We start from the raw sequence: 17,265 nt of genomic DNA on the forward strand, positions 1-17,265 counted from the left end.
TCAAGGAGGCTCGAGATTAACTAGTATATACCCACTCAAAATAGAGAAAGAAGGAAATTTCAGAAAGAAAAAGAGGTTTTTGGGTGTCAGAGCTAATAATTTATTAGAAGTGAACTTTATATATGACTCTCGTGTCCAGAAATATGAAGCATATATATATATATATATATATATATATATATATATATGATGAATTTTAGAGTTTTCATTTACTGATAAAAATGTCATGCATGCCTTTGTCAAACACAGGGGTGTAGGGAGGACAACTCATTGTGTGAATGCTCGAATGTGATTGATGAAGGTAGCATTTGATATAATTCTTTGGAATTCAGCCACGCAGTGTCCGTGTCTCTCTATTCTGAAATTCCACAACATGCTTTGTAAATAGTCAAATGGATTCCATTTCCCCAATTTTTTCCCCACTAAGTGGAGACTTAGGAGGGGGTCTTGGTGCCTTCTTTCTTCCTCATTCTTGCGTCAGTTTTCTTATGTCAACATGGGTGCTACAAAATAAAAGAGACCCAGAAGGTTTGAGTTCCCCTTGCCTTCTGGGAGAACAATGTATAAAGGGCAAGGAGAGGACATCAGGATTTTCTCTCTAAATGTAGATTTCAGGACTCCCCAAACCAGCATTCACTTAAACCCATAGGATAAAGCAGGCCACTGATTCCTGGCCCTCTCTATTTGGGTAGGCTTGCTTCAGCCCTGGCTATCTTCAAGATGGGGAGATCAGAGATGGAGACCAATGTGTGCATCGCTCCTTTCAGAAATCTCACTTCTCTAGGAGGAGCACTTTCAGCTACCCCTGAGTTGAGACTGGATCCATTCTGTAGCACAGAATTTAGGAGTTACTGCCGTAAGAGACTGATAAAAATGCGATTGAGACATTGGGCAGCGGAGGGCAAGTCCTGGGACACCTGAGTATGACTTGCTTCCTTGACAGGTAAAGTTCCAAAGCTGTACCAATTTTCTACTCACTCTTTCTGAGGTCATATTGCCAGGCTGTTCAAAAAAATTAGAATTAAATATAATCCCCAAAAGCAGGAGGAAATGAGCAAATAAACTTAGAGATAGAATTTGTTGTTGTTATTGTTTTGTTGTTTTCGACCTTGTGCTCATATACACATGCATTAACACCAGCTACACGTCTGGGCCTGACAATCCTGACTTCTCAAACCAATCATTTTATGATACAGGGAGGAACAAGAACCAGACCTTAGAGTAGGAATCCATAGGCCATACGACCTTGTGTATAATATTTTTGTACATCAGCATGTGAGAATTTCCTCAGGAGAGGTCCATAGTTTTACCTGATTCTCAAAGAGATCAAAGACCTCAAAGGAAATGAAAATGAAGCAAGAGGAGCACAAGTTCAAAGCCAGCCTGGGCTCCATAGTGAGACCTGTCTCGAAACTTAGATAGATAGATGATACATAGATAGATAGGTAGATAGGTAGGTAGATAGATAGATAGATAGATAGATAGATAGATAGATAGACAGCAAATAAACAAATGGAGAGTAAGAGCTGCAGTCCTAGAGCATTATAGTTGAAAAAGGCCTTTGTGGGTAGTAGTTCAGTCACCCACTTCACAAATGAACAAACTGAGGCCCAGAAAGGTATAATCGCTATCTAAAGGTCATGCAGCTCATTAGTGGCAGAGCTGAGGCTAGCACCCCATTTCTTTGCCCCTCATGCTTTCAAGAGGTGTTTAAAGAGAGAAAGGAGCAGATATATTCTTTAATGAAAAGGACCCCAGTTCCTTATGGAAAAATATAATTTCTAGGACAGTGGGATACAACAGAAGTATATCACAAACCACATGTGTAATTTAAAAGTTAATAGTCACATTACAAAATAAAAAGAAACAGATGCAATTAAATTTAAAATACATTTTAGTAAATCCAATATATCCAAAATATCATTTGAACATGTAACTAGTGTAAAAAATCATTGAGATTATTTTTTTACAGCCTTCATTTCACACCAAGTCTTCTAAGTTCAGTGTGCATTTTACATTTATACCACATCCTAATTCAAGCAAAGCATGTTTTAGGTGCCCGATAGGTATGAGTAACTGGTGGCCGCCATGATGAACGTCACATGTATAAATTTTATTTTCAGCCTCCAGCAATTGAATGGCTTGTTTCCTTTGATTTTTCACTTCTTCTCAGGAGCCGTGTAGTATCTCCAGTCATAGATATGATTGACTGGAAGACTTTCCAATATTATCCCGCCAAGGAGCTGCAACGTGGGGTATTGGACTGGAAGCTGGATTTCTACTGGGAACCTTTGCCAGAGCATGAAAGGAAGACACTCGTGTCCCCCATCAGCCCCATCAGGTGAGCCTGGGGAGCCAGCCTGCCCTGCCTGTGGCACCACACCTTCCTCACATGTTACTGAGTCTGTCTCAGTTCCCTCATCAGAGAACTGACAGTAATAATAGTGCCTGCTTTGTAGGCTTGTTGGGAAAACTGGAAGCACTGATCTATGAACACCACTTAGAGGGCTCCAGGCACTCAGGGCAAGGTGCTGTTATCTGTGTGAGGTCAATGAAATCAGTGAAGATTTTCCAGGTTCAGCGGGTGCCCCACTGTGGGAAAGAGGAAGAGGCAGAGCTAGCCCCTGACCCGGCTCCCTCTCTAGGCAACACTGGCAACTCTTTGGCCACAAGTTGTTCAGCTAAAAGGAGGAATTTAGCTGGGTGAATGCTAGAACACCACAAGTCTCAAAATATACCCAATCTTACTGGTCACTTCTCACACACTTTGATTTTGCATAGCTCTTTAAGTAGATGTTCTAGATATCGTCTGTGGAATAACAAACCATCTCAAATTTAGTGAAGAAAAATCAAACAGTTATTTTTATTAAATTCTCAGGTTCTATGGTTCATAGACCCTCAAAAGGCACAGCAAGGTTAATTGTCTCTGTCTCCAAAGTGTCTGGGGCACATGCAGGTTAAATATGTTCCCCAACCTTGTAAAGCTAATGAGAGGAAGATCCAAAGTTAAAACAAGGCCTACTGGGTCCTGAAACCACTTTCTTTGCTGCTATGCTATGCTGTATTGTAAATACAAGTCCACAGTCCACTCTCCATAATCACAAAATCCAAAGAGCTCTGAAAAACAAGCCCTTTTAAAATAATTCATTAGACAGAAGACACTGCCCTTGAACTGAGATGGCCATCTACATAGGCCTCGTTTACCTCACTTCCTGTGAATATTCATGTTTCATTGAATATAGTTTGACTAAAGAATGCTGCCCAGACCCCACTGGGACTGATACATAGTGAATGAGGTGTGCCCCTTTTAAAAATTCAGAAACTTCAGAATTAAAACAACATACTGGCTTCATGAGTTTCAGAGAAGGAATAGTGAACCTGCAACCCCCAAATTCAGTGAGCATTTAAAATAAGCCATGTACAATGCTGTGCACTTTCTATGAATTACTTCTAATCCCCACAAAACCAAGTATGAAATATTATTTTTTTTCCAACTGGAGATGAGGGAACTGAGCTCAGAGAATCAGCGAAGTTACACACCTCACCCAAGATCGTACGAGTGGTGAGTGGCAGAGGTGGCTAATACTAATCATTGTAATATGAATTTTGAATATTCTAGTATAACTTAGTATTTTTAATAACCTAAAGGCCTTATTAATGTAATACTATTTCACTGGTAATTTAAAACTTGGTACTCTGAGTCAGATCTTGACATATCTAGACTTTGGCTGCATTTGAATTTGTCTCTGAATGAAGGAACTGTACAGAAGACTTCTGGCTGCTTTTCTCTATAAAGCCCTGCTGCGGGATAGTGATTGTCATCCTAATTTCCTTATTCAGGGTTTCTAGTTTGTTTTGCTTATAAGTCACATGTATTTCCACCAGGGTGGGTGGAGACCTATCTAATTCTAGAGGTCCTGGTGGATTACTCTTAGACTTGGGGAGAGGGAGGATGATCACCCATTAAGAAAACAGAAGCGGATGAAGGAAGAGCGAAGAGGAAACATCTTGACTGTGTCCTTTTGCCTGGCCTAGAGCTACCTCCTTAGAGCATCTCATTTTAACCAAGACCCTTGCCCCAAACACCTCTCCAGGAAGACTGGAGGCAGCGGGTGTGGGAGCCCAGGGTATAGACCTTGGGTCCTCTCTACAGGAGCAATGCCTGAGCAGAGGGTTAAAAGGCCCAGACAACCTTAGTTCTCTTTTCATGAAATGCTTGGATTTCTGCTTTGCTCCAGCCTTGCAGTTAAAGATGTTGGGGTCCGTCCAAGCCTAGAGTCCATCTTCTCAACCCCTGGATCCCCCACCTATGAAGCCCCCAGCCCCTCACTGTGCTTGCGATGCTCCACATTCTGAACTGAAGCCTTTTGCCCATCTTCTCTGTCCAGGAGCCCAGTAGTGCCTGGAGAGGTAGTGGCCATGGACAGACATTACTTCCAAAACACTGGAGCTTATGACCCTCTCATGTCACTGCGGGGTGGCGAAAACCTCGAACTATCCTTCAAGGTATGTCCTGAACCGAGGAAGGACACAGGTAGGATCTCTGCAATACAGTGTGTGGTTGTAGCTTGAAAGCAGCCATCAGAAACACCATGGGTAGGGACTGAGGTTGTCAGTAAATCGTAAAGTCATTGTAGCGAGGGGGGTCACACATCCCATCAGCCCCCCATTCCCAGCTCTCTTGGGCTGCACCTTGATTTTACTCCTTTTGCCTCATGAATTTTACTTTCAAAATGTGCTGCTAGGCAGGGTGTGCCGGTGCACGTCTCGCATCCCAGCACTTGGGAGGCTAAAATAGGACTATAAGTTCAAGGCCAGCTTGGGCTATGTAGTGAGTTCAAGGCCAGCCTGAGCTACATACTAAGGTGCTGTCTCAAAGAAAGGAAGGAAGGAGAAAGGAGGGGAGGGAAGTAAGGAAGGGAAAGAAAGGTAAACCTGCCAGCAGACGAAGGCACACTTTCAGTCATTTACACCTCAGAGCAGAGATTCCACAGCTTCTCCATTCCAAGCATCTCAGCAGTTTTTTAACATCCACAGGCCAAACAAACACCACACTATTCTGCGTATTGAAAATGCAGCCCAAACGACTTAGGAAGTATCTATCCTAACAACTTAGCACATGCAGAGCATTTTTCTCCTTCAAAACCTTGGAATCAGATAGGACACCCTCCCTCCACCCCTACCTTCTGTTCCAGGTTGATTTGAGCACGATGATTTGTTTTTCATCCCAGCAACCTCCAAAACCCTAACCCAGCAAAGACATCCGTCATCAAAAGTGCAGAGCGCTAGCTAATCCTGAAGTTCGAATTACATCAGGATTGTGGTTTGCACATCGTCCAACAGATGTCACTGTTTCACTCAAAAAAAGTGAAAAATATGCCTGGTGCTCTTGGAGTTCTCTGAAGTGCCCTGGGGCACCTTGGCCAGAGTTTGAGAACTCTTGCCTTGGGATCCTTCAGTTCATAGGCTGCCCTTCTGAGCACTGTTAAGTGTGGACCAAAAAGCGTCTGGCCAAATGGACACTGGGCATTGTTGAGAGGAAAGGATCACTGGGAGCAGGGAGGACCTTCTTGAAGTCATGAAGGCTCTGTAAGGAAGGCTCGAGTTCATCTCCACCACACACAGCTCAGGGGCCTACACAGTGTGAGGCCTCACAAGCTTTCACCAAGTTCCTGACCACCAGAGGAACCTTTGAAAGCACCTTCCAGAGAGTAGGGACACTGATCCCCTATGGCTGGTTCATTTCTCTAAGTGCTGGGTCTGCGCATGAGTTTTACAGGTGGCACACTTAGGTAGATCCATGGGTGGGCCTATCACCCTCATTTCCATCCTGGCACAAATGCCCCATTCTTCCCACCTTGCCATTCCCCTGCCCTAACTCCCAGATCTAAAATCTACCCTAAGGATTTTAACGACTGTGGCCATTTTGTGCTAATGATTTCCTGTGCCCGCCTTCTTGGACAGGGTCTTTTCCTTATGATTGTTCTGGGAAGCAGAGGTAGAATTTACCTTCTCTCTTCATGGCAGGCCTGGCTGTGTGGTGGCTCCATTGAAATCCTTCCCTGCTCACGGGTGGGGCATGTCTACCAAAATCAGGCTGCACATTCTCCCCTTGACCAGGAGGCCACTCTGAGGAACAAGGTCCGCATTGCTGAGACATGGCTGGGGCCATTCAAAGAAATTTTCTACAGGCACAGCCCAGAGGCCTTCACCTTGAACAAGGTAAGGAGAGAGCCGGGTGGGGATTTCTGTGCCCAATGTTGGGGTCGTCAGCTGGAAACTGGGTCAGGCAGGGCCTCCTTCCTACCTGGAAGAAAAAATTGAGCTTCCGTGAGTTGTCCCCTCTCAAGTGGCTGCTCAGCATTGAAACATCACAACTGACCTTGGCCTAGAGCTCCCTAGTGTCTAAAGGATGAAAACTATGTGGTGGAACCCTTACCACGGGTCCAAAGGAGAGACAGGACACGGATAAGCAGTGGGACAGGTCTCCAAGGGCTCCTTCTTCCTGATCAAAGTGCTCAAGGCTATAAGGTTACCTCAGACACAAAATAAATACAAATGTAAAATAAACACAGAGGCTAAAAAAAGCCACAGAAAAATTAAACTTCTAAATTTGTAATTAAATAATCACAAAATGCATCATTAATTCATCAGCTCTTATGGAAAGACACATAAGTGATATATTTGCTGGGTTAGAAATGGAGGCTCGAAAAATAAGATTCCCAGGACCCACAGTGGTCCCAGGACAGCTGCTGCAAGCCCCTTGCCAGCCAGTGCTGCTGGGGATGAGCTGGATGTGAGGTCATACATCATGGATGAAGGCTGGGCCTATCAAAGGAGTGACATGCTATACCCCGCCGCAACAGGCCTTTCCCTGGGTGCAGGGAAGTCTGACAGGGGCCCTGTATTCCTCCTAGGTCCTCAGAATTTGCTCCCTCCCACCTAGATCCACTTCCTTCCCTTTAGCAGAACCACCTCCACGACCTGAAGAATTTGGGTTCCTTAAACTTTGAGGTTGTTTCTTTAACTGGAGAAAAGTATTCATTATACACAGCTTCAATTCACTCCTAAGGTCTAGACAGGCTAAAGACCTTTTTGTGTCCCCAGAAGATAAAATTATATGGGTTTCAATAATGGTTTTTTAGCTGTATGATCCTGAAGTTACTTAATCACTCAGTACTTCTACTACCTCACTTACTGACCATTCTTGATGTTGTTCGGGTGATTTAGTAAAATAAATATCCAAAGCACTTTAAAAAGTGCAGGGTGCTAGGTAAACCCTGTCTGGCTGCTTCCTGCTAATAGTCCACAAAGGTCAACTAAGCATCTGTCCTGGGTCAGGCCCTGGGTGGGTCCTGCAGGCGATGCCTAACCATGCCGAATGTCATCGTGCTCCTGGTGGGGCAGGAGCTCCCTGAAGGGGAAATAATGTCCACAACGATGAGAGTGATATACCCTAGACAGGCCATGGAGGGACACCTTCTCAGGGGAAGTGGTGGCTGAACTATGGCTGGACAGGTTCAACTCAAACATCCCAGGAGGAGTTAAGGGAAGAGTCTGTCCTCTCAAGATCAAGCAAAAGAGTTTCGCCCCACTTGGCGAGGTCAGCTCCCATTTGGCAGCAGAAAGTGTGTGACATTCTACCAAGTTCTACAGAGGTCCACAGAGCTACTCTGGCTTTTTGTTTCTTTCCTCTTTTGGCCAAAGCATCTCTTTTCTCTCTTGGAATGTCAATTCCGTGTTTGCTTTCAGGGAACACTTGCTTAATGTTTGTACAGACATCATTTCTAAAGAACTCTTACTTACAGAAGTGTTAAATATAGCAGAGCTTCTGGTGAACTGAGCTAACCTTCTGCTAAAGAGGCTCACTAGAACATGGTATGCTGGCTCAAGCCAGCCTAATTCAACAACATGTAAATTATTCACAGACTTGCAACCTTCTCCACACAAAGGTCATTTGTGCAGTTCAAAGTGTCTATGGATATGTACTTGGTTCCAGGCAATTTCAGAAATTGGGAACTGGCATAATGCTCACTGTTTAAGAGCCTGACCAGACTGATTTTGAGAAAATTCTATGTGCTTATCTAGTTGGTGATAAGGGGACGTTAAAGGTACTTGTTTGTTTTCAGCCAAGCTTTTCATTCTATAAAATAAAAAACTGACGCCCCATAAGATGGGGCCAAAGAAAAGTTGTGGGAGAGGCAGAAATAGGCCTAAAAGTGGAACTAGCTCAACTAGTGTATATTCTGCTTCCCAGCTTCCTAAAGCCTGGAAACACAAATCCTCAAGTTTCACATCACTCTTTTCTGGGAATAGCCAGTAAAACATCTCTTTGTGATCCTGACTCTGTGGGAGGCAGCAATGTGTTTTTGGCATATAGATGGTTCTCAATAAATGTGTCAGAGATTTACAAGCTAAGCAAAGGTAGGGACAATTGGTATTTCGCTTACTGTTAAAATCTTCAATGTTTGGTTCAATCCCGGGTACATAGGAGATACTTCATAAATATCTGTTGATGGAACAAGTGGATGGTGAAAAAAATATTAAACTAAAGCTAAGCTTTGTTTCTCACCACTGGTAGCTAGTGACTCTGAGAAAGTAGTTTAGGATACAATTAAATGAAATGTGAAATGGTGCTTTGGCAAATATAAAGTATCAGTTAGATACTAGGCCTAAGAGGGCTTAGGAGCATGGCATCTTTACTAGTCAGTGGGGAGATATTTATTCTCTCTCTCTCTCTCTTTCTCTCTGTCTCTCTCTCTCTGTCTCTCTGTCTCTCTGTCTGTGTCTCTTTCTCTCTCTCTCTCTCTCTCTCTCTCTCACACACACACACACACACACTTCACAGTTTGGAAGTGTCTTATCACTTAGTTTGATTTCAAGATTTTAATGATATCCCTGCTTCTTTGAAGGTGTTAGCTAGCATGCATTACTTTAAATTTAACTACCTAAAAATTGGCTTTGATCTAAAGATTTCTAACCTTTCCAAGCTCTCAAATAGATTTTGAGATGCACAAATCCTGGGGAACACAAACAAGTACCTTTAACATCCCCTAATCACCAACTAGATGAGCAAATAGAATTTTCTCAAAAGCGGGCTGGTCAGGCTCTAAAACAGCGAGCATTATACCAGTTCCCAATTTCTGGAATTGCCTGGAAGCAAGTACATATCCGCAGGCACTTCGAACTGCACAAACACAAACACCAAGACGAGGCTGGGTTTCACACTGGGGGACTGCACCTCGCTCCCAAGCGTAGTTGTGCAGATAGGGAAGAAGTTCAGAGTTGTTTCAGGTCACAGAGAGCTGGGTAGATTTTCGGTTTGTCTCATCACTCTCACCAAGAAAGGTGAAGGTGAAAAAAAATAAGTTGAAGGTGATAGAATTCACATGAGGGAATGTTCCTGCCTTGGTAACAAAGTCCAGCGCTGAGGAGGGGTTGGCAAGATGGCAAATAAACACTAACACTGCCCAAAACCAGCAAAAAAACAAAACAAAAACTTCATGCCAAGTTCCTCAGAGGAAAAAGTAATAGATCTCTTTAGGTTAGTGGTGCATAAATATGCTAAATAAAGAAGAAATTCTGGACTTAAAGAAATTATCTGTCTTCTCCCTGAAGTATCTGTGGAGAAGACTAGGAATGGTTAAAATGCAGATTGTAGGGTCATCAGCCCAAGCGTCTGAGTCACAGTCTCTGGGGCAGGGCCCAGGCAGGTGCTCAAGGAGGCGCTCTTGGAGAAACATGGCAAGGGAATGTCAGCATAAAACACTCCAACCTTGCTCTTCCCAACGTCTCCATGTGAGGACTAAGAGAAGGGAAAGGCGGGATCCCTTCGCCTCACGTAGGCCATTGAGCCAGCGTCTTTTTGCCAGGTAAAGAAAGGCCATCAAGATGGACTCTGACATGGACCTATCTCTTCTTCTTGTGGGAAAGACATGGGGGTGGGGGCTTTGGTCATTTCAACCCCTTCTTGGAACCTCTCCTTTCCTCCCTTCAAGTCCTCCTAATATCCAGGACTTGAAACTAAACTTTTGTGTAGTATTCTTTGTATCCTGGCAATAGAGGCAAAACAATAATTTTTACTAATGTTAGCGAATTGCCTTGATGTCCATCTGAATACAATTATATTATATAGTAAAATTTCAAAGTGAGGGGATTCTGTAGCCAAACAAATGATTCATTAGCAGGGGAAATTTGGCACTGGAGAAAAAGAAAGATAAACTTGCCTCACTTGGTCCCTATCCCACTATTTCACAAGTCACTTCATCTCAGTTGCTTCTAGGCCAACTCCTGTCTCCACGAGGCCATCTAGATTCTGCAGCACAAGGGAGGTGGTGGTGCACACCTATAATTCAAGCACTCTGGGAAGCTGAGGCAACAGGATCCTAAGTTTGAGCCTGGGCAACTTAGCAAGGCCGTTTTTAAAAAAAAGTGAAAGAGGGTATATAACTCAGTCTGAAGGCCTTGGGTTCAATCACCAGCACTAAAAATAAAATTTTAAATTTAAAAATGAAGTTCTACACCACACAAACTCAGGTGCAAAGCCCTATCATTTCCTCAGCTTCCACAGAAGTCTTGAAAGCATACACATCCTGGTCATTGTAAATAAGATCTAGGAGTCTTTGGGAGGAGGTGATATCACAGCTGTGCTAGTGCCATAGTTTTCTCTAAGGAAGACCTGTCCTCTTCTGTCTCTTCCAAACCTCTTCATCCAACTCATGACCCTCCCCGATGTCTGCAAGCCCTGGGAACTGTGATCGTGGATACCTTACTCTCCTGATCCTTTAGTTCTTCCTAGCCACCTTGGCATTCCACTACTACATGGATTTTGGGGTAAAACAAGCCTCCATCCTCTCACTGCTGACGTCCTTCTCCTCCTCCAGGAGGAGAAGCCAGACTGCACAGAACGCTTGCAGCTGCAAAGAAGACTAGGTTGTCGGACCTTCCACTGGTTTCTGGCCAACATCTATCCCAAGCTGTACCCAGCTGAACACAGACCTAGATTCTCCGGAAAGGCAAGGCATGACTCAGGGATGACTGGGAGGAAGGGTGGGAGAGGGAAGCCTCCCCAGACAAGAACTATACATTCAAATGCTCTTCCCTTACCCTGGCCAACCAGTCATGAGCTCAGAAGGGCCTCCGAGGCCTTTAGCCCATGCCCTATCTCCGTGCTGGCCTGAAGAAGGTGACTAGGTTACCCTATCCCAGAGTTCCTCAGCAAGGCAAGCTGGCTTGTTTCCTTCAGAAGGTTTGTCCCTTAAATCACTGGCTTCAGCTTTACACCACCCATCATGACCCAAACAGTGCACCTTGGGCTACACTCCAGGGAGAAGAGAAAAATGGTGCCTGACCTAGGGTGCCTTTTCAATGGAGTTCGTGAACACTGGGATTCACTTCTGTGTGCATGTCTACTTGCAGCTCCACAACTCTGGGCTTGGCTTCTGTGCAGACTGCCAAGCAGAAGGGGACATCCTGGGTTGTCCCATGATGCTAGCTCCTTGCAATGACAGTAGGAAGCAACAGGTAGGTGGTCATACTTCTTGGCATGGATAATAGCCTAAAAAAGCTTTGCAAGTGGGTGCCATTTTTCTGCATTATACTCCATTTCTTTTTGCTGTATCTCCTTTCTGTGGTTCCATGTCTCCTAAATGCCCGTAGTTCCCCACCACAATAATTTGTCATAGCTCTGCCATCTCACCCCAAGTTAGGTAGACCTGAACCAAAGAATGGAGCACTTAGAGAGAAATGGGAATGCTGTTTAGTCAACCTTTCATTTGGCAGATGAAACTGAGGCACAGAAGCACTAGTTTAGCTATTACCAATTGATGCCTCTAGGGCTGAGGTAATGTGCAAGGGTCTGAGGAGCAAAGAAGAAGGTAATTGAATTGTGGGGAAGGATCTAGATGCAGCAGGGTCTTTCTAGTATCCAAGTAGGCCCCTTGGTCATTAGGAAGGTCTCCCTGTATCTTTGGATATTTCTTGTGCTCTTCAAAATTTCCATCATGGGTATAATTGCCTGAGGTGGTAGAAAGCCTCCTTTGATGCTAGCTGAGGATGGAGCTGAAGAAGTGGTGGATCCACTTCTTTTCACAATTCCGTTGAAAATTTAGAAAGTGCAACCTGTCCCCAAATATCTATGCTTTCAGGCTGTAGTAGGGGCCTCCAAGTTAAGTTTTCATATATCCAAAGACCCTAATGAAAAAAACAATCTCTAGAAGTTTTCACTGGAGGAAGCAGGTGAGGTCTAGAGAACCTGGGGCAAAGGAGGGACCATCTCCTGGAAGGTCTGGTGTAGAGGACTGATCAGGCCCGCAAACTCCTGAATGAGTAGACGGTGAAGGCTTTACTGTCAGCAAAAGGTTGGTTTCTGTGTGGGGTGACAGGACCCAAGGATGAGGTGCAGCAGATGAAAAGGAAAATGAGAGAGACAAAGTTATGGGATCAAGGGGCTACAGCCTGTAGGACTGAAGCTTCAATTACAATTTTCTCTAGCCTTTTATTGGGATTCTCACAAAGCAGGAATGGGGAAATGGGAGGAATCATTAACAGAATGAGTGAGGGTGATACAGCTTAATTACCACAGGGACTGAACTTTGACTTAGCCAGCCATCATGGCATCATTCCTTCGGACATAACTCAGCAAAGCATATAGTGTTGTCCCAGCAGCTTTCTAAAGGGACTAAGGTCCTGCTTTCATTTCCTTTTTTTTTTTCTTTCTGGTACTAGGAATTGAACTCACGACCTCACACTTGCCGGGCAAATGCTGTGTAAGTGCTGTGCCGCTGAGCTAAATCCAGCCCTTTTCATTTCCTTTTACACTAATGCTTTTGCTAGACTTCCTCCAGAAGCAATCATATGGCTTGGTCAGGCTAGAAGTGCCATACAGGTAATACATTGAAAGGTAAACTATAAGGCTGGGGATTTAGCTCAGCGGCACAGCACCTGCCTGGCAAGCGCGAGGTCGTGAGTTTGATTCCCAGTACTGGAAAACCACCCGCCTCCAAAGAAAAAGAAAGGTAAACTACAGAATATTCTTCTCCACAGCTTAACTAAAGGAGACAAGTAGTATGGTTTTAGGGCTCCAGGAGGATCAAAACCCTCTAACAGAATTTGAGATTCTCTAGGCACTGAGAAAAAAACTTCTCTGGGTGGCCAGTATTTATTTGGTTTTCAAACAAAGGAAGGGGTTACAGTGGAAAGCGTAGGAAACTGAGCAGGACCTTCGGAGTCAGTTTAAGGACTTCTCTAAGTAATACATTATGTTAATTTCGGAGAACTATGTTATCTCCAGGTTGACCTTCACTGCACGAGTGAGATGCCTGCAGCTACAGTCTTTATCTAGTTAATTGGGATTGGAGTCAGGCATGCTCAGATGTTGCCTTGTTTTGTCCTTTAAGGTGTTATGGCTTCACAGGCCTCAGCCTGGACCAGCGACTCACAGAGGTTCACTTACTATGAGTCCACTGCCCACCTCTACATAAGGGGCCTAGGCCATGGACAATCTCACAAGTAAATATAGAAAGCCAATTGGTTAATTTTAAGTCCTGCTTAGAGCTGCTTCATAGTGGTCTCCATCAGTCTGCGGTCCAGGCCTTAGAGTAGGCTGGTCAAGGCTAGGCTTTGCTATGTATGGAAGGAGAGGCTCTTCGGACTCTGCCCTTTGCCAATCTCCTTGAATATTCCTATAGGGATTCAGATCAGACAAAGGGACAAGGACATAAATACAAAGTGCACTAATTGAGCAAGTGTGAAAATGTGAATGTTGTACAGTCACACCTGGCGAAGTTTCAATCCAAGTTCCCCCACTTGCTAGCTGTAAGATTCCCCCACTTGCTAGCAGGCTTCTTAACTGCTGTAAATCTCAATTTCTTCATCTGCAAGTAGGGATGGTACAGCCTCTATCATGAAAACACAATTACTTTTTTTTTTTTTTTTTTGAGGAAATTAGTGATCCAGCCAAAATACAGACCAGAGAAACTGAAAACCCTTCCCTAAAAACACTTGATATGATATGCTGGGAAAAGAATATGAAATGACCTTTTGCATGCTTAAGTAATTGAGTTTCCATGAAAGAAAGTAAAATCTCTAGGGATCAAAAGCCAAGAGACAACCAAAACCAGAGTCATAGGGCGTGAGCTAGGCTGGCCTGCCAGGTGGAGGAGAGGGTTGCCATCACCCTCAGGAATCCATATTGGCTCCATGCAGGGATAAGCAGAGAGCCTACCTTCTGCGGAAGCCAGAAATGAGACTCCTATATAAAGCCAGCTTTGACCTTCAAGGAGAAACCTGTTCTTGACACTTTTAGCTAGAAATATCTACCTACTGCCACAGGGAAATGGCAGAGAAGCCTATCTGTATAGGGGTTAGGTGGGAAAAAAATTACTGTCCCCTGAAAACTGTCCACAAGCTTGTGTTCAACATGTGTCTAGGGTTAAAATTTATACTAATTGTGTAGTTTGGGAATCCTTGACTAGGGTAGGCTGCTTAATTTGCAGACTCCAGTGCAAAACAAAAATGTGCCATCTCTAATTGGATAATTATTAATAATTTTAAGGCAGTGACAGCAGAGCATTAAATCAAGTTTATTGAAACCAAAGCATTAAACCTGTCTAAGCATCAGGTCCCATAGGGCTGCACAGGTTGCATGTCCATGAAACCAATCTTGTCTCTAAGCCACAACATTAACATCAAAGTCAGTTCAGGCTCCATCTGACAGGAACAAACAGCACATGGCTTTGCAGGACATCGCTTCCAATTAGTCTGCACAGGCTTCTCAGTTAAAATCCCTCGCAAACCCAATACTGCAAAACCGTAAAGACATAATAACCATGAGCAGGAGTCAGCAGATAACCAGTGGCAGCAGGAAAATAAGTTTCAGAGCAGGTAAGATCTTCCCAGAAAAAATCAACTTGAGCCTCAGAGAGGTTCCTCTGCCCTTCCAACAGGGTACTCACAAAACACACAGCATCCTTTATGCTTTTACCCGTGAGGCAGTAAGTAGCAAAATGGAGGGACTTGCCAGAATGGATGAATATGAACATAAAGCAGCTGGAATGTGGGGCTTCAGAGGCCAGGGCTCATCTTGCAGCATGTTTGTAACCTTGAACATCAGGTACAGTCTTGCTGACTCCCCTGGAATCTAAAGATGACCCCTAGACCTCAGTTCTACTGTGAATTCTTCTTGCCTCATCTCCAGCTCTAGAGAAGGCCTTTTCCTAGCTGTGCTAACCACCCCTTCCTCTGCCCCAGCACCTGGAGCACACCGGCAGGAAGGAGATCCACTTCGGCAAACCCCGACACCTGTGTTTGGATATCAAGCAAGAGCAGGTGGTTCTCCAGAACTGCACTGAGGAAGGCCCTGCCATTCATCAGCAACACTGGGACTTCCAGGAGGTGAGTGATACACTCAGGAAGACTCAGTAGTGCTGCTGGTCAAGAAGAACTTCTGGCTGGCTGCCCTTCCAAGAGATCAGATATCACTACAAGGCCTGTGCCCTATTGTCAAACTTAGTGGCAAGACCTTGGGAGGAGGTAAAGACAACTCAGCCGGGAAGTTGAGCCAGGAGCATCATGAAATGTGCTAATTTGCCCTATCTCTGTGTAGTTCTGATGTTTATTATGGCACAGTGGGACTGGCCCCCTTTTAAAGTTTATTAGCTTGGGAACCAGGGAGATAGCTCAGCGGCACAGCACCTGCCTGGCAAGTGTGAAGTTGTGAGTTCGATTCCTGGTAGCAAAAATAAAATAAAATAAAATAAACTTTATTAGCTTGGGTTACACACAAGATGGTGGAGCACATTACAGAAACAGTCGATTACTTTGGTGGTGCAGCTTTAGATGCAATGCAAAGTCCCTGTGTCCACCAAATTAAGAAAAGACACAGATGTAGATGTATAGATATAGATCTATAGATATGTTCTTTTTAATGTAAATTCACTGTGAGCATTTCAATATCTTAGCAAACTTTTGATTTCTATGTCCCTGAGAGAGAGAGGTTCTAGATCCTTTCCCACAGTTATACATCAATGCAGAGGAATTCAGGGAGGTTTAAGTGCTTACAGAGAGTGAGTGAGTCCCAGACACAGGACTGGGAAAGGAGTTGGACAGTATCCACACTGAGTGTTCATGTATAACTTTTCTCCATCTCAGATTCTTTCTGGGTTGGGTCCAGGCACTACCCAAATAAATGCACATATTTTTAAAAAATTATTTCTTCAACTTTAGCTTGGGAGTGAAGAGTAAAAATAGCGAAACAGAACTCTGGTATTCTTAAAGCAGACCATAGAAGAAGAGAATCACATAATAGGAAACTTAAGCTGAACAAACTCACAATAAAGCTCTTAGGGCTTCAGCGACATGCAAACCCAAGACTCAGGGGTGCACATATCCACAAAGAAGTCTTCAAAGCTCAAGGTGCTTCTTGGGTAATCACAAAAGATCATTCTAAGCCTTCCCAGTGGTAAAGATATGTTTTAGAAACAGTTTATGATAGGTAAAAGAAAAGAGAAGGATACAAAGAGATGGAGGGAGGGGAAAGAGAGAGGAAGTGAAGAAGCTAAAAAGAATTAAGATGTGTTATGTACATGTACCAACTCCCCATGAGAAATGTAATCATTATGTACTGCAAATATGAAGTAATAAAAATGAAGTATTTTTAAAAAGATGAGTAAGATGCACCTAGCAAATTTGAGGTATTAAGAAATAAGACTTTAAAAAGGTATTATCATGCTGGGCATGGTGATGGGCATCTATAATTCAAGCACTTGGGAGGCTGAGGCAGGAGAATCACTATGAGATCAAGGCCAGCCTGGGCTACATAGTGAGTGCAAGGCCGCTATGAACTATATAGTGAGACTCTGTCTGTAAAAAAAGGTATTATCATTCAGGCAGATAAAAGAATGAGATACTGATCATAGTAGTACTATTTATAACAACCCAGAGCTGAAAGCAACCCAAATGTCCATGCATGCATAGATAAAATGTGGATATACATTTATTCTAAGTGTAATGTGCACTATTTAGGCAGGGGTAACTTACCTCCTGGAAATAATTCCATATAATGGAATATTATTCAGTCTTTAAAAGGAAGGAACTTTTGTCACATGTGTCAATATAGTCGAAACTTGAGGATATTATACTACATAGAAATAAGCCAGTCACAAAAAGAAAAACTTATAGGAGGTCTCTAAAGTCATATTCATAGAAACAGGAAATAGGCTGGTGGTTACCAGGGCCAGTTGCAAGAAGAAGGAAATTGTTGTTTAG

At 43.7% G+C, this 17,265-nt stretch overlaps 1 protein-coding gene across 1 annotated transcript in view; it reads left to right on the plus strand.

Moving 5' to 3' along the window:
• The window catches only part of Galnt15 (polypeptide N-acetylgalactosaminyltransferase 15), a 46,811-nt gene that overhangs the window by 25,823 nt on the left and 3,723 nt on the right, over window positions 1-17,265 (plus strand). Inside the window, exons 4-9 of the mRNA XM_005387449.2 lie at window positions 2,174-2,341; window positions 4,389-4,506; window positions 6,028-6,222; window positions 10,884-11,015; window positions 11,419-11,523; window positions 15,250-15,393. Coding sequence (XP_005387506.1) covers window positions 2,174-2,341; window positions 4,389-4,506; window positions 6,028-6,222; window positions 10,884-11,015; window positions 11,419-11,523; window positions 15,250-15,393 — 862 coding nt within the window. The remainder of the gene's footprint in view (window positions 1-2,173; window positions 2,342-4,388; window positions 4,507-6,027; window positions 6,223-10,883; window positions 11,016-11,418; window positions 11,524-15,249; window positions 15,394-17,265) is intronic.

The sequence above is a fragment of the Chinchilla lanigera genome, unplaced genomic scaffold (assembly GCF_000276665.1).
Source record: "Chinchilla lanigera isolate Chin_1 unplaced genomic scaffold, ChiLan1.0 scaffold00029, whole genome shotgun sequence".
NCBI lineage: Eukaryota > Metazoa > Chordata > Mammalia > Rodentia > Chinchillidae > Chinchilla > Chinchilla lanigera.